Source organism: Meles meles, chromosome 13 (assembly GCF_922984935.1).
Source record: "Meles meles chromosome 13, mMelMel3.1 paternal haplotype, whole genome shotgun sequence".
Classification (NCBI taxonomy): domain Eukaryota; kingdom Metazoa; phylum Chordata; class Mammalia; order Carnivora; family Mustelidae; genus Meles; species Meles meles.
The window spans coordinates 75058376-75076350 of NC_060078.1; the positions used below are offsets into that span (position 1 = coordinate 75058376).

Here is a 17975-nt window from a genome sequence, read left to right on the forward strand (position 1 = left end):
ATTTTTGCTGTATTTGTGTATTAACAGTATGATTTTATGAGTCAAATCAGATTTTTTTTTCCTCTCCATGCTTTGATTTGAAAATTTTAAACTTTCTTGAAAGAGTTGAAAGAAATATACGCTCTCCGCCCATCTACCCTCCCCCTCCATTTACAAATTGTTGCCGTTTTGTTACATTTGCTTTAGCTTTCTAACTGTACGCTTTTGCCCGAGCCATTTTTAAATAAGTTGCAAACAGCGAAATGCTTCCATCCTAAACACTTTAGCAAGCCCCTTCCCTCATAAGAAGGTCATTCTATTACATAACCATCCCCATACCTGAGAAAATTAATATTAAGTTTACCTAACAAGAGTTCAGAGGGGTGCCTGTGTGGCTCAGTCGGTTAAGCCACTGCCTTCAGATCGCAGAGTTCTGGGATCGAGTCCCACATTGGGATCCTTGCTCAGCAGGGAGCCTGCTTCTCTCTTTGCCTTTGGCTGCTTGTGCTTGCACTCTGTCTCTTTCTGACTAAATAAATAAAATCTTAAAAAAAATTCTCTAAAAAAAAAAGAGTTCATATTCAATTTTCTCAATTGCCCCCCCCCCCAAATTTCTTCTTTCCTTTTTTGTTTCTTATCCGGATCCATTATTTGAGCAATACATTCGGTGATGTCTCGTTAAACTATTTTACTTTGGAGCAATCCATGTTTGTTTATTGTCTTTCATGACATTGAAGATTTAACAGACAACTGACTAGAATGTAGTACTTCTGGATGTATCTGATTAATTTCTCATAATTAAATTAAAATTAAATCTCTTTGGCAAGAATACTGCATAGGAGGCAACTGTTTTTTCCTAGGAGGAGATCATGCCTTAATTATACTCACCTGGAGGACAGAAAAGGTTCTCATCAGAGTGACATTAAGCCTGATCATTTCTTTACAGTTTACTCTGCTGGCCTGGTTCCCCCCATAAAAGATTCACAGTAAATGTCTTGGTCCCAGACCAGATCCGTAGTCATTAAGCATCCAGTTATGTACTGAACTCTGACTTTGGGGCTAGGATTCCATGCAAAAAAAAAAAAAAAAAAGGCAGCATTCTGGTAAAGAAACTGAATTTGAGAACTTCATGGTCCAACTCATACAGAAATTTTAAACAGAAATTCCTGGACTGATTTCTGCTGGAAATTTATCCTAAGAAACACAATGGGCAGCACCTTCCCTCTGGTTCTCCAGCAGAGAAGGATCAGTCCTCATGAAGGGCCTGGGTCCCAGGGATTCTGTGCTCTAATGAGAGGGGCCCCACGTGTTCTGGATGCCAGATGTGACAGTGGGAAAGCTGACAGTTTTGAAAATGGTGGAGCCTGACTCCTATTCTTGGCCAGATGGTGAACCCCTCACCTCAGCAGGCCAGTGGTTTAACTGAGGTTCTCTCTGTGTTATTTTCCAAATACCCCCAAATTAAATAAAGAGTGGCTTACATCTATCATCAGATAATAGTCAAATATTCCTGAAATGGCACAAAAGCTGTATCTTATTTCATTCTGAAAATAGCACATGGGTATGATGAAAAATTAAAACAGGACAAAAAGGGCCTATGAAAAATTAATCTGTCTCCTAGGCACGTACCCAGTCTTATGCTTCGTAAATCACCACCATCTCATATATTCTTCCGGGAATGTTCCTGCAAGTACACATAGCCGTACCACACATAGTTTAACAAAAAAATTATTGGGGCTTGGTATTTTTCTGTTGCCTTTTCCTTCTCCCTCTCCAATGTACCTTGGATATTTTGTGGTATCAGCTTATGTACAGATGTCCTGCTTTTTAATTGCTGCATAGTACTCCATTAGAGACAAAAATATTTGACTAGTGGCCCATTTCCAGTTTTCCATTTTCATCAACAATGTTACAGTCAGCATCCTGGCAAGCATGTGTTTGTATATGTTCCAGAATATTCGTAAGATAAATTCTTAGAAAAAAAAATCACTGGATCAGTAAGAGATGCATTGAAGATATAATGGGTCTTGTGAAATTGCCCTTAATGGGTCTCGTGAAATTGCCTTCCAAAGAGCCTGCCTCCAGTTACACTGCAAATGACCTGAGCACCCACATCCCCTTCTGGTCAGCCGGTGTGTTGATACGGCCAAGCAGTCTGCTAGGTGAAACATGGCATCTTCGTTTTTTCTATTTGTAGGTGTTTATAAGGATCTTGGGCTTTCTTCTGCCTGTTCATCTACTGAATATTTTCCTGCTGGTTTGCCTTTCTCTTACAGGTGTGTGGCGGCAAAAGTGAGACCACGTTTGTCATGTGTGGGGTAGTCTTTTGCCATTTTACCGTTTGCCTGTTGACTTTATGGTACTTTGTTGTTCAGATGTTTCAAAAGGTTTATGTAGTCAAATATATCTATGTTTTCCTTCATAGAATTCAGGTTTTGTGACTGAACAGAAAGGTCTTTTCTGCTCTCACATTATTAAGAAACAAGACAAAAGCAGAACAGAGATTCCCATGCTTTTTTGGTGCTTCTCATATTGTATGTTTAAATTTTTAAAACAGATAGAATTTATTTTGATACAAAGAGTGGGTTTTGATTTGAATTTCTATTTTTTCCAGATGGCATTCAGTTGCCATAAATCTATTTATTGATTGGCCCATCTTTTTCCCATTGCTTTGATGTTCGGTTTTCATCTTTTGAAGGTAATTATTCTCAATAAAAAGACTAAATCAGACATCATTAGATCCTGGGTATGAAAATTTTTCAGTTAGTTCATTCAGTTTAGAAGCTACTGAAAAAAATTCCTTCTATATACAACTCTTAATCCATTCAGCAGTTTCTTATTTTTTTCCAAACCAAAGAAATTATGTGTCCTAAATGTTGATGAAGTTTTTTTCTTTCCTTTTCTTTTCCTTTCTTCTTTCTTTCTTTTTTTAAGAGAGAGAGAGAGAGCAGGGGGTGGGAGACAGGGAGGGACAGAGTGAGACAGAGAGAGAATCTTAAGCAGGTTCCTCACCCAGTGCAGAGCCTGATGCAGGGCTGGATCTCACAACCCTGAGATCATGACCTGAGCCAAAATTGAGATTTGGACACTTAACCAACTGAGCCACTTAGGCAACCATTAATGAAGTTTTCTCAAATAAAATATACTTTCTTCATCTTTTATTTCTAAATGATAGGGTCTAGGAGAATGAGTTTTCTGCAGTGCAGAAAAGGATAACAATTGGGACGCCTTGGTAGCTTAGTTAGTTAAGGATCCGGGTCTTGATTTTGGCTCAGGTCATGGTCTCAGGGTGATGGATTGAGCCCCACATGGTGCTCTGCACTCAGTGGGGAGTCTACTTGTGGACTGTCTTTCTCCCTCTGCCCCTCTCACCCCCTCCCCTGCTCTCTCTCTCAAACAAATAAACAAATTTAAAAAAAATGAAAGAAAAGGCTCACAATAGTCCATTTACATCATTACCCTTAATCATTCAAGAATTGTCTCTATACTGGAGACATTTCAGTGTTTCCTTTTTTTTCTTCAATCTTGTTTGGAAACATCTCTCAGGTTTCAACTAAGTTTCGTCAAAATTAAACTTGAGAATTAACTAAGAGAGTCATGGAAGAATTGCACGTGAGCTCGTCATTACTTCTTTGTCAACCTGGATACATCTGTCATTAGCTGTTGGCTAGTCCCAGCATCACCAGATGACATAAATGTCTACGCTCATAAGAAGATAACACCTAACTGGTTACTCCAACTCGAGTAGACTTTAAAAGACTCAAAAAAAAAAAAAAAAAAAAAAGAATGTCTCTTAAAACAGGGTGGGGAAGAGAGATCATGAACTTCCTGAGCCCTTGGTAGACATCACTGATTCTTATGGCTCTATTTTTGTTTGTCCGTCTTGTTCAACTCTGTATCATTCATGTTTAAGACAGTACTTCACACACTAACTTGTTGGGGGGGGTGGGCTCTGGGGTTCAATCAGCGGATGGGTGGGAGGCTTTGCCCATGTCCACGACATAGCAGTAACTGTTTATTGATCAGTTAACACGGGAGGGGAAATCTATTTACCTTGTGGCACTGAGGTTTTATTCTCGACTCGTTTTCCCTGACTATGCAATGAAGATAGGTGCATTAAATAAAGCACTTCCGTCAGAAACGCCCACCTAGCTTAGTGTCCTCATCCAGTTGACATGTTTTTGCATCATGATGTGATTATAAATAAACTGTTTTTATATCTAGAATCTCCATAAGATTCCTAAGTATATGTGCTGCCGAAGCGAGCACAGTAAGATTCCTAAGTAAAAGTGGATCAGAGTACTCTCCGTTTCAGTTAGGGACCACTCAAGATTTCTTTCCTTCTCGTTAATTACAAATAGAAACCATATTAGAATGGGAGCTCCTCCCTTCATCAAGGACAAGGAGTGTCTTTCTAATAACCATGGTTGCAATATTTTAAAGTGCAGATAATTAAAATCTCAGCATGCTGCCATCCAAACCACGTTCGACACAAAAAGTCAGACCTTATATCGTATTTCAAAGAAGGAGCTACAGAACCCCTCCCTCCCTCTCCTTTCTGCAGCGCGCATCCAGTGAGGGCCTGGAGCGCGATGCGTGGCCCACGAGTGGTGGAGAAGCAAAGGTGAGCAGCTCCTCCGTTCTGTTGGGCTTGTGCACAGACGCGCAGGACATGCAGACAAGTGAACGAACACCTTGCAGCAGGACACGGCAGGCCCTCACTAAAATATGGAGTGAAGAAGTTGATTAAACGTGCTTATTAAATTTTTTTTTGTAAGATTTTATTTATTTATTTGACAGAGAGACCACAAGTAGACAGAGAGGCAGGCAGAGAGAGAGGAGGAAAGCAGGCTCCCCGCCGAGCAGAGAGCCCGATCCGGGACTCGATCCCAGGACCCTGAGATCATGACCTGGGCCGTAGGCAGCGGCTTAACCCACTGAGCCACCCAGGCGCCCTGCTTATTAAATTTTGATAGGCTGCCTATAATTTGAGATGAATTTATTTCTGCCTGCTTCCGGGTTCCCCTAAGCAATGTTTCGGTAGCTGTCATTCCTCCTCTAGACCCAATTCCAACCACCTATCCCACACCCTTACTCTCATTCATTTCAAAGAAGGCTGCCTTATAAGACAAAATCCCTCTTTATAATACATATTAGTAATAACAATATGGATCTTGGTAAAAAATAATTTGATCACTCGTTCCACAAATATTTATTGAGTTCCAGCCTATATACCAGGCACCGTGCTCGCTGTCAATGCCGGGGCTCCGATGACTAGAGGCTCAACTCCTCACCGGGAACTCTTGGTGTATTTTTATAATATTTAAAAAAATAACTATTAGGGGCGCCTGGGTGGCTCAGTGGGTTAAAGCCTCTGCCTTCAGCTCAAGTCATGATCCCAGAGTCCTGGGATCGAGCCCCACATCGGGCTCTCTGCTCAGCAGGAGGCCTGCTTCCTCCTCTCTCTCTGCCTGCCTCTCTGCCTGCTTGTGTTCTCTGTCAAATAAATAAATAAATCTTAAAAAAAAAACAGATTTTAAAAAAATAACTATTAGACTCAAAGACAAGGACAAATTAATGTGTAGGTTGGGGGTTTGCTGGAGGTCGGGAGAGATCAGATGTGGCCATTTGTGTGGAGTGAAACCAGCGGGATTGGAAGAAATGTACTTAACTGATGTAAATGTGTTCATGATAACTCATTCCACAGAAGAGCTGAGGGGATTGGCAAAGATACGTACGATTCAAAAATGATGAAACAAACTGAGTTGGGACAAAGAAATAAGGATATAAAAATAATAAAGATTGGAGTAAGTTTACCATTGAAAAATGCATACTGAAATTCATGTAGTTACTAGGATATGCCGAACTAGTGATTGCCAATCTGAAGGGTAAGTTTGGGGAAGTCTGTTCAACTTGAAAATTCCCTACAGATATAGGAAGAACTCAGTGGGGAGACAACGGAGAGGCCTGTATAAAGTGGCCCGTTTGTGGGAACCCACAGACAAGAGAATCCCAAACTATTTGAGGTGCCTAATAATAAATACCTAGGGAGTCTGTAAAAACATTGAGAGAGTAAGGATCAGACAAATTGTTGAAGCATTCTGCTGGTATCCTAAAACAGAGAACTATTTGCAACAGAGTATCGGAAATTGAGGTGTGGTTCATTGCTGTGGTCTTAGTCCGGCTTTTGACAGGAGACATGCTTTGGGAGTCTGAGGGACACCCGTGAGTGAGGTCACTCCTGTCGTTGTGAGGCCACTAAATAATAGGCACTAAAAATAGGTTTAATTCCAAGGGAGTCTGGTTTCGGCCACAAAACACAAGAGTCGAACGCAGTCAGAGAAGACACCGCTGGCAGGTGAATCCCAGGTTGAAGACTTACTAACATTACCTGGACATTCCCTAGGTCTGGTTGGGGCTAAATTTTGTCTCATGTATATTCTATTCTGGCACATTCTTAGGCACATTCTGGCACATTCCTGATAGGTGTGTCTGCCCTAGCTCCTCTAGTGGTGTGACCCCAAAGTCACGATGAGCCTCCCAGGAATGGGCAAGTCCCCTTCGGAATCCCTTCTGGCTAAAAGGAAAGGTGGGTGGTGTAAGAGACCAGGGGTCTCCATGCAGCTGCGTGACTTAGGACACCTCTGTTTTCAATCTTTCACACAAGGTCCCTTGCTCTGAGGGCCCCGTCCATGGTGCCAACCTGACCCTGCCCACCCCCACCCTCCGCCATCCAGAGAAAAGAAAGAGCCTCAACCTGCAACGGAACGAAAGGATCCTGCACGACCTAGGGCGCCACCCTGCCAGCCCCGTGTTTCCAAGCCCACCCAATTAAACCTAATGCTCCCCGCAAACCCTTCGTCAAGGCATTGGCCCCGCTCCTGGCCCCACTGCACAAAGCAGTGCGCTTAGCACGGATCCTCCTCTTTCTGCGAGCCCTCCTCGCGCCTAATGAAGAGCTCATATAAGCGCCATTCCAATTAGTACGAATTCCAATGTTTTCATTTAAAATCTATTCACTTAAAGTCAAAATGACATCTTAATGCCACTCAGCAGAGCAATTTGCCCAGAATAAGAAGTGAGCTGCATTTTTGGAAAGACTTACTGCTAGATTTCAGTCCACTTTTTTTTTTTTTAATTAAAATACACGGATTGTCTTCACAAACTCTTCCTGAATATTTCATGTGTTTTGTGCTTTACTAGCTGCACAGATCTTCACAGCACGCGTATTATTCAAATATTTCCAACAGATGGTCGCAAGTGCTACATATTATATAGCATTAAGTGAATAGCTTGGTAAACAAATGAGTCAAGGATTAAAATATTTTACAGCTTATAAATCATGAAAGATGTTCAATAACAGTACATTAATAAAAAAATCTTTAAATGTAAACATAAAAACATTAAATGCCGCTCTTGGATCAGTCAACTGTTTATGACAAATGAATTTTTTCTTAGAACAGGCGGTCGTCTTGTACGGTCTGAGATTAGAACCTAAATTAATCTGAGGCTGGCAGCCAGCTCACCTGCAGGCCTGGTCTCACCCCTCGCCTCCTGCACCCACCTTCCCTGGTTTCCTCTGCCACCTTCCCCTCATTAATACCTCCCTCATAACTAGGAAAGGAAAGGAAATGCATGAACCAATTCTGGTAGTCTTTGGACAAACTTGAGCAGAGTTATCCTGTAAGAGGTTCAAACTACAAGTTCAAGTTGAGGATTCTGAACTGGCTGTGACTTTCATGCCCTGAGCTCGTGGTTCCCCATCCACAATCGGCTAAGCAGGTGTTTGGCACTGATGTCTCCACGGAGAAAACAAACAAAAACGAACGAAAAAACCCTCCAGTCCTTCAACGTTTGCCATCTTTCAGATGGCTCTGAATCCATTTTACGTAATCATTCTTCTAGCCCTTATTCCACTGAGGAATTAAAAACCAATAAAATGCTCTCCTGCTGGATTCTCTCTGTCCTGCCTCCTTATTTTCAATGATGTTACGTAAACCTAAGGCATAACGGCCTTTTCTAACTCATTGGCATTTCTAATTTCTAATTTAGAAATTCGAAATTTCTCATTTCTAATCTGATGCAGGATTTTGTAAGACTTTTAAATTTCATTTTAGATTTCCCTGGAAATGAGAACTCAACCCAGTTTTGACTGTGAAAACAATACAAGCTTTCGTGACTATTGGTGCCCGTTAAATAGATCTTCTCACCTACAGTTATAAGCTGCCTGCATTTGTCCTATTAAGGCTCATTACCTGATTTCATATACAGAGTCAGACTTTATTCTACTACATTCCTAATGCTGCTGTATTCTCTAGTTCTTTATCTCTTATCTTCGACTTCAGATAAAGGCCTCTGTGAGGAGGAGAATGTTGTCCTCCTTAACCAAACATGGAATAGCCACGTCACCACAAAAGAAACACTCTGGTGTTTTTGCAGGGAGGCCTATAGTCTCAATCAGAATCCCAAATCTTACTGCACAAACCAAAATATGGCATCAATAAATCCATAGTATTTATTATGTATCTACTTTGCATAATGCAAAGTATTATGCTTATCTTACAACATTCTATTATATGACATTTCATTGTATTTGAAGTTTAAAATACAAAATGCTCATTTCACAAAAAAAAAAAACACAAAAAACCAAAAACCAAACAAAACTAAAACCAAACTAATAAAAACAAACGAACAAAGAAAAAACTCTCCCCGATTCATAAATTCAGGACTGGCAAGGAAAGTTACGTTAACTCAAAAAAAAAAAAAAGGATTCTCTATGATAAGTTACCCAAAAAAGGCCAGGGGCTTTAGTTCAATGGTTCTCAAATTTGAAAGCCCATTTGGAATACCTGGAGGGCTTATTAAAAGAACAGTGTGGGGGTGCCTGGGTGGCTCAGTGGGTTAAAGCCTCTGCCTTCGGCTCAGGTCATGATCTCAGGGTCCTGGGATCGAGCCCCGCATCAGGCTCTCTGCTCACCAGGGAGCCTGCTTCCCTTCCTCTCTCTCTGCCTGCCTCTCTGCCTACTTGTGATCACTGTCTGTCAAAAAAGTAAATAAAATCTTTAAAAAACAAAACAAAACAAAAAAACCCAGTCTGGGTCCTGCCCCCAGACTGGGATTTAGTCCCGTCTGGAAAAGGGCCTGAGGACATGCATTCTAACAAATTCCCAGGTGACAGTGACGTTGCAGATTTGGGGACAACACAAGAACCAACGATCTACACTATTCACCTTTTCTCATCTGGCTGGAGTCAAATACGGAAGAATTTTTTATTATTCTTTTTTATTATAGTAGAGATTTAAAAGACTAATGTATAAAATCAAGCAAACTACGGAATTGACAGCCCTTATATTTTCACTGAAATATACATGTATTTTAGATCCTAAAAAAACCACATGAAAACTCATCAACTCAATACAAATTAAGTACGACTGGCAATTGTCATACGCCTTATGACCTTCACATACGCCTTATGACCTTCACATAGCACAATATTAGGTGCGTAACTGATCTTTGGGACACTGAGCTTTTTGGTTTCTGGGTTTTGTTTGTTTTTCTGGGGGTTGTTGGTTGATTTTTGAAGATAATTTTAAATGCCATATAGTTTTGCTATTTTTTTTTTTAAGATTTTTGTTTCTCTCACACACACACACACAGAGTAGCACAGTGAGAGCAGCAGGTAGAGGGAGAAGCAGGCTCCCAGCTGAGCAAAGCCTAACACGAGGCTCGATCCCAGGACCCGGGGATCATGACCTGAGCTGAAGGCAGACGCCTAACCAACTGAGCCACCCAGGTGTCCCATGTTTTTGTTTTTTTTAAAAAGATTTTTAAAAATTTATTTGAAAGAGAGAGAGAGAGAGAGCACGAATAGGAAGAGGGGCAGAGGGAGAGAGAGGAGCAGACTTCCCATTGAGCAGGGTGCCTGACACAGCTTGATCCCAGGACCTTGAGTTCGGGACATGAGCCAAAGTCAGACATTTAAGTGATGAGCCACCCCGTTGCCCTGTTTTTTGGGGGACACTACGGGTTTTAATACAATTTTTGCCAAAAGCAAGACCATCATATATATTGAAAAATCTTAATTGCCACAAGAAGGGCATGTAGCAGATCCTGAGCTAGCATTCTAAAAGGCTTTGAACATAAGAGCAGAGGCCCTTCTACTGTAACTTGGATTTACCTGCACCATTTTCCTTCTTAAAAGCAATGGCAGGTGAGGCTCAGGGACAGGCTAATCAGGGGAAAGTCTTTGTTCTTTCGCGTAGTAAGAAAATGTAATGAGACCCAGCCTCTTAACCTTTTAAGTGTACAAAACAGTGCTGATGGCGACAGACACCAGTTTGTACAGCAGAGCTCTAGAATGTAGTCATCTACCAGAAGGGAAACTTCTTACCCATTCATTCTTTCTCAACCCCTGCCAGGGTCCTGAGCTGGGACTCTTACATCCCGCACATAGCCCACACACCCCTTGGCCAACGCAGTTTATAATTAAACTGGGATTCATTTGTGGGGGAACTAAAACATCCGTAGCTGAATTGCTCTGACGAAGGCTTAGATGGTACATTAGAAATAGTGACTCAAGATGTCGCACACTGGCAGCCCTTGGTTTTGTTTAAGAAAAGTGAATTAATCACCAACATTTGGAAATCGTATTTCATACAGAAATCTGTATTTCCATTTTCTTTGGGAAGATCAGGCTTAGCAACCCTGGACTTATCTTCATTTCCGTGTGGCCACATGAGCCTGAGCCGAACAGCTGCTGTCCCCTTTTAGAGGAAGAATTGGGCTGTCCAGATCGCCGGCCACACCCCCCCACCCCCACACCACCACTGCCCCGTTAAGTCCTGCTCTGCTATACCTGGCCTGCCTGGTTATCCATCGTACTTACCTGGCTCTGTTGACTCTGGAGTTTGCAATCCCTGCACTAAGGCTGTTGCACAAATAAGGAGGTTGGCTGGAAACTGCAAAGGACCTGTGGACTTGGTCTCCTGCACTCCCGCCCCTTGCCAGAGCCTAACAGGGTGCAAGTAATGCTCTAATGGCGAAATCTTGATTTTGTTCTAATTTGTTAGAAAAAAAAACTCGCTTGCAAATTTCGGTACTAATGTTAGTAACAAACCGGACCACAGCTTCCACTGGCCACAACACATTATCCCTGAAAACCTCTGATAGAGAAATTTGAGTCTGTGTTTCCCAGCATCAATTCTGGCTTTTGGGTATGCATACCAAATGATGAAATCGTTGAACGTCGAACAAATTTTAGGGTGTGAAGAGTAAAATAATAGAATCAAGACTTTCTAGTTCATGTAATTACGAATGTTTCTAAAAATGTTGCTTCTAGGGGCGCCTGGGTGGCTCAGTGGGTTTAAAGCCTCTGCCTTCGGCTCAGGTCACGATCCCACGGTCCTGGGATCGAGCCCCGCATCGGGCTCTCTGCTCACCGGGGAGCCTGCTTCCCTCTCTGCCTGCCTCTCTGCCTACTTGTGATCTCTGCCTGTCAAATAAATAAAATCTTAAAAAAAAATGTTGCTTCTAAGTAAAAATGTGAAAGCATGACATTTGCGTTACCATGTAAAATTATTTGGAGAAAAAAAATGCAGAATGCTAGGCAGCCAGGTCACAAGGCCATGACCTTGAAAAACTGACATTTCTGAGACAGGCATTGCGTTACAACAAATCCTACAGGGGAAATGGCCACTTTAATATGCCTCTATTCTCAAATTACCCCAAATATCTTTGTCTCGGTAGACTAAGGAATTACAAACCTAGGGAGAGGCAGAAAGGGGAACAATCTAGAGATACAATGGGGGAAGCGCAGGGTTGTGTTAAATGGGCCCCCCAAAACAGACAGCAGTTCAAAACAGGAAGACGTTCTGGCCTGCCAAGAAAGCTCTTGCTCCAAAAACCTAGTGCATCGGATCGCGTCTCCCAGTCTGCAGTAACATGGCGTCCTGAGACACTGCCGTCCTTGCAGAGCAATGCCGCCGTGCTCCAGGCCCCTTCCGTGCCTGCCTCCCGCAGCCAACATGGGACGGACAGGTGCACCCCTGGACTGCTGAGCTGGGAGGGTGGGAGGGGTGTTCGACGAGTCACTTCTGCGTGAACTGGACAATGAGAAGTGGTGAGAAATGCTGTGGGTTTGCCAACTTGATTCTTGAGCTTCACCAATAGATTTTTCATTCATTGTCTCACATTTCCTCAGAACCCCTAAATGGTCCTTACCTTACAGGGTTGCTGCAAGGAATAAAGGAAATAGTGCATAAATAGGAAGCATTCGGGCTCTGCCTTAGCCTCCACCGAAATACTCAAATGTCATCTTCTACCCAAACCACGAGCTCCAGCCCTCTGAAGGAGGGCATCCACACCTGTCGAGGAATGTCCAGTCTCGGGTGCTTGGAAACCACTCTCTGACTTTTCAGAAGTACTTTCACAGTGAAGTGAGTTTGTAGGTCTTACAATACGTTTGCTGTGATACACCAAGAGGCATCCTAAGTATTGTTCAAAGACAAGGAGGGCTCATGTACGAATGTGTGCGTCGTACAGTTTTCTCTGCATTAAGAACGTACAACTGAATTAAGATTAAACACTTTAATCAACTAGAATAAATTGATAATTATATATTATATAAAAATTCTGGTTCATGCATCAGATTACATAAATTATACAACTGTCACATTATGCAATGCTTACAGACTTTTGGGTTTGTACCTGTAAAAAGGTACACAAGTTACCAGAGCATTTTACTTAATAGGATGTAATACTCTTCAGTTATAAATAATGCTTGTGTCTTTCAAGTACCTGCTAAATATATACATTTCTAGATCTGCAGCATTTTTCTTTTAGTACCTCAAAATACAAACCGCCTGGAAGCTTCAAAGATTAATAGGTCCAACGTATCGTTTTTTACAGACCTCAATTCCATTGTAAGAGTGGAAATTTTTGACGCAGAAAATAAATGAAATAAAACGTCAACTCTAGTTTAATGCTTGAAAGCTTCTACACTTCTTATTAAATACATCAGAAAACCCTTCATATGCAGATTAATTAGTTAAGGTGCTACCTATTGCATATTAAATACTTCCAATGATTGCATCTGGATTATTAAAGTTATAAATCTGTGAAAATGGGGGCTTTCGATGTGTGCTGACAGACCCTTACATCTCCGTGAACCAGCGGCACTGTGGTCCTTTACCTCTTACTTCAAAGAGATCGAGTGAATGAACATGCTTTATACTTCACTTACACACACACACACACACACACACACACGACACCCACCATATCTATAAGACATATGAGTACATGGACATCAAAAAGTTTCAGCTTGAATTACAAATCCAAAGTAGGTTGCTTCTCCTAAAAAGCTACAGGGGAAAATAAAAGCTCTAGTCTAACAATTACTAGATACATTAAAGACAGCAGTTTTTTGTTTTAAGATTCTCCTTGCTAAAGAATAAGCACCCTTATGGGGGTGGAAGGCGGGAGGGGGGGAGGGGGGTGCGAGGATGGAGAAGTAGGTGAAGGAAGGATGTGAGGAAAGCAAGTCTGTCACTAATGAGCGGAGTTTTACTTAGGTTTCCATTCATGAAATCCTTTTAAATACAAGGCAACATTTTCACAGCTGGAAAATTACAACAAAATCTTCATTGCCAAAAGCAATAGATGTAGTTATGCATAATCTATGGATACTACTACGTTCATGGGGGGTGGGTGGCAAAACGAGGTTCAATGCACAATGTAGCAGCAAAAAGCAATACTTGGACGTTTTTCATGAATGGGTGACATGTCACTTTATGTACAATTCTAAGCTATAACCCTGGGATTTGGTAAATGCAGTTTGAAGCCTAAGTGGTAAGACCGTAGGTTCAATACTGTCAAAGCCAAATTTTAGAACCGGAAGGGGAACTGGTTGGAAAACAATACTGCTTTGAAAATAACAGCAGAAATACTTTAGTCAGTAACAGAAATATGTTAGCTCAAGACAGGATTGGGACAAATATCGGTTCTGTGATTTAAAAAAAATTCTCTTACGGTGGGAATATTCTTCAGCATGCATTGTTTACGCCTAAAGCAAAATCTGTCTGTAAGACTACTGTGCTGTGCATTATTTAACGAGTGCGTATCTTTTATTTCTATGTCTAAACTACTAACAAAATATACCATTAGAATACTTAAAAGTTACATTTTGGAGAAATTAACTGAAGGTGAACTTCTTGGCCTTTTTTCTCCACAATACTAGAAACTAAAACTACTCTGTTTGCTCTTCTGCCCAAACACAGGAAACACTGACATGTTTGTTTGGGAATTCATTTTTACTTTTTTAGTGTTTCATATTGACCAAATTATGAAAACACGTAAGAAGTCTGACTCCAGGTCACGAGCGGAAGTTCATAAACATTGGGACAGCACATTTTCAGGCAGTGACAAGTGCGGATTCGTTTTCAGCACAATTCTTGTGTCAGGTTGAAAGATAAAAATATTGATTTAGTTATAACCAGATCATTCGCGTCTGGTAAGTCTAATCCTAAACAGTTCCGTCCTGGCAGAGAACCTCTCCTTAGAAATGAACTTCCTCATAAAAAGAATAGTAGTATTTGAACAACACTTTTTAACGAATTCTATGTACATAAAACAAATCCCCAATACAAAACTGGCATTTTGGTTCATTTTATAAAGAACAAATTTGGCCAAAGCATATTAAAATATCTGCAGATAATCTGGCATAATACTGAAAACACATGGATTTTAGTATTTTAAAAAGTGTAAGAAGAGGTTCAGTTACACTAACAGAGAAAAATGCTAAAAATTTTGTATTGAATAAAACACTAACTAAAAATGGCACTGTGTTAAAAAATGATAAGTACTAAGACCTCAATGAGAAAATAGAATTCTAAACCAGATTTTGAGGTTTAGTACAAAAATTTAGAAGTGGAAAAAAAAAAGTTGGTAAAAGCTACTTTTCCTTCTCCATTTCTCCATTTTAAAAAATTATTTAGTTTTTTTGTGTTTAGGAAAACTTCCTAGAATTTCAAAACGTATGTTCCCATAGGAAAACTAAGGAAACTCAGAAAATACAAATGAGCAATTTTAGCTCACGAATATATACTTGGCCAAGATATCTGACTCAGAATATTAAAATAAGCAAAACTATTCTATCTGCTTTGTACCGAATTTTCAGTAAAGTCTTTGTGGAGAGAAATATTCGACAACAGTGCAGTTCATTAAAAGCCTGGAGAATACAGGTCTCCACATATAGGTGAAGTTTTTTCTTTTAAAACCAGAAACACAGATTCAGTGTTTCATAGTAAACGTATTTCAGATTTTTAAGGGAAAAAATAAGCAGATGTCTAGCAATATTCTCATACCATTGTTTTCCACTTTACATTTCAGGCTTATTTTGTACAAATCTATGAAGATAATTCATGGAAGTAATCGATATTTTGGGGGAGAGACTTAAAAGAGCGGACATAGAATTTTGCAATAAACCAATTCTTAAGGGTCCATATAGAACAGTGTGTACGGTGCCACGCTAGTGAAGGGCGGTTCCAACAACTCACTCCTCCTTTAGTGACTCTTATTTTGGTTCAAGACCCAAATGCAACCATCTGTTCTATTATTTACGTAACCTGAAACCATGCCGAATTCTTCATCCCCAGAATTTGCCCATTGCTCTGGGTTATCAGGCATCAGAGGATCACCTACTTTTTCCCCCCTCAGAATTCTTTTCAGATCTAACTTCCTAATAATGTCTTTGCCAGTGATTTAAAGGCATTCAGAATCTCAACAGAACAGACTACATTAGCTCCCCTTCTACTTGAACGAAACGCAAATGTTAAAAGATTAACTCAAGAAATTTGTACTATTGTGATGCTAGTAAATTTTCCTTAAATATGTCATGCTTAAAAAAAAAACCAAAAACCTTGGAATCATTCTTTTTAGAAAAAGAGCAAACATCTGATGCTGGAATACTACATAGGAGCGGCTCTCACTGTGAAACCAAGATTTGCAAAGTCAAGAGTGATCTGAAGCAGCTTCCTTACAACAAAATGTCCTAGTAGCAGTGATGACTTGTTTTTGCATCGATAGAGCACACACGGATTTCCAAGTTAAGAAACTGGTATCCTGATTTTAGAGGCAATCAGCTGTTTTTAAATGTTCTAACAACACATGTATATGTGAGGTATATGCATGTCTATTTTACATACAAAGATATATGGACATATATTCATGTACATATATATGCATATAAAATGTGAACTTTTTTTTAGTGTTTCTAGTGAACAGTATTCCCGCAGCTAAGTCAGTCCACAAATTGACTTCTAAGAAATCAGCCCCAGCATCGATTCTGCTTTATGAGCTCTAGTCCTGAGGAATAAGAAGTCGCGTACTTCTGAAGCCGTCCCTAGGCCCACGGCAGGTTAGGAGACTGGCGCCGGAGCCTCAATGAAAATCCTAAGGAACTGCTTATTCATTGAGAATCTGGCCCATTTTCACTTTAAATGTTTAAATTACTTAGCTCACTTCAAAGGTCACTCTTGATGGTCCCTGCTAATATTTACAGGTAAAGTAATTTTTCGCAACGAAGTAGAGTATATAACGAAGCCTGATAATGTGGTTTCTTGCAGTACCGAGATTTTCTTCTTTTTCTCTTTCTTCTTTCCTTTTTGCCCCAATCACAAACGCAGTACTCCGGGCTGATTAACTGTTGGCGAATTTGCCAGCTTTCCGGGACGGTTCGTACGGCACTCTGAGGATACTGGGTGTCTCCTCCATGACCCTCACGAGGAGGTTGTCGATGTAGTCCTCGAGTTCCCGGATGTGGGTGTCTTTCCTCCGAAGGAGCTCTTTGTGCTTCACTAGCTCCTGGAGGACCTCCTCGTAGGTCAGACCACGATACCCTGCAGTGGCATCAAAAGGGTTGCTGTCCTGGAACAGAAAAGATGGGTCACTTTAGGAGACAGAACGTGGGGGCCAAATTCAGAATTATTTTGAACAACTTTTGATTTTTCAAACCCTGATCAAGTTTTTTCTGTGTCTCTGGTTAGAACCAATGCGACCGTTCATACTGCAGCTACTGAGTCCTGAGGCAAGAACTAGTGCAGATGCGCCAAAGCATTGACTGTAATTCTAAATCCTGCTAGAACCATTTTTTTTAAAAACACTGTGGACAATGTCCTAATATACGGAATTGGCTATATAATTTAGGATTAAGAGGTAAAATGTTCTATACCAGATATAACTAAAATAAATTAAAACTAAAGATCTCTAAGAGTTTACTTGGAAAAACTCTTGAGAAGCTACTGGGAACTATTCCTTTGGACAATGGCATCGTCCTCTTGGAATTGCTTCCAATAAACTGTGGTTTAATGTTATGACTTTGGCTTTTTATTGAAGAGGGCTTCAAGGAGCAGCAGTATCAAGTGCGCTTCTCCGCTTTGCTCTGAACTGTTCAAGGCCTCCAGCATTGAATCAATGAGCAGCCTTGGGGGAAGCCCCATTGGGGTAACTTCTGTTTTAATTTAGAGGCAAAGGAAGCTTTTTCCCCCTGAGGAACCAGTCTATTTCCTCCTCCTAGCGTTAATCCCAACATAACTTATTTCCCTTTTTGCCTTGGTTACTGGGAAACTCAGAATTCAACTACGATCATGTGAAAGAGCACTGAGGATCAGGGTATCTGTGTCCCTGTCTTTCACTTACTTACTTATTTTGCTAACCTTATTCTATCGGTATTCCTTTTTATACAAAAATAATATAAACAAAACAGAAAAAGATGCTGATTTAATTCATTTTTACTACAAGGCACTCTAATAGTAAAAGAAAAATATTTGTCAGAAATTTCATCAAAACAGCACTGGAACATCATCTACAGTGTCTATGATTGAGATTTCTCGTCATATAAACACCCAAATACAAAGCAGCAACCTTTATGCCTTTTTATACATCGTTCTAGCCTTAAAACTCAACAGCTTAGAAATGGTTTTTATCACTTTCTTTCAAAA

The 17975-nt window shown here is 40.6% G+C and overlaps 1 protein-coding gene across 1 annotated transcript in view; it reads right to left on the reverse strand.

The window, feature by feature from the left end:
• Nucleotides 1–12549: 12549 nt before the first annotated feature.
• Nucleotides 12550–17975, reverse strand: part of RAB11FIP2 (RAB11 family interacting protein 2) — a 41175-nt gene continuing 35749 nt past the window's right edge. Inside the window, exon 5 of the mRNA XM_046026859.1 lies at nucleotides 12550–16902. Within this exon, the coding sequence (XP_045882815.1) occupies nucleotides 16675–16902 (228 nt within the window). The 3' untranslated portion in view covers nucleotides 12550–16674. The remainder of the gene's footprint in view (nucleotides 16903–17975) is intronic.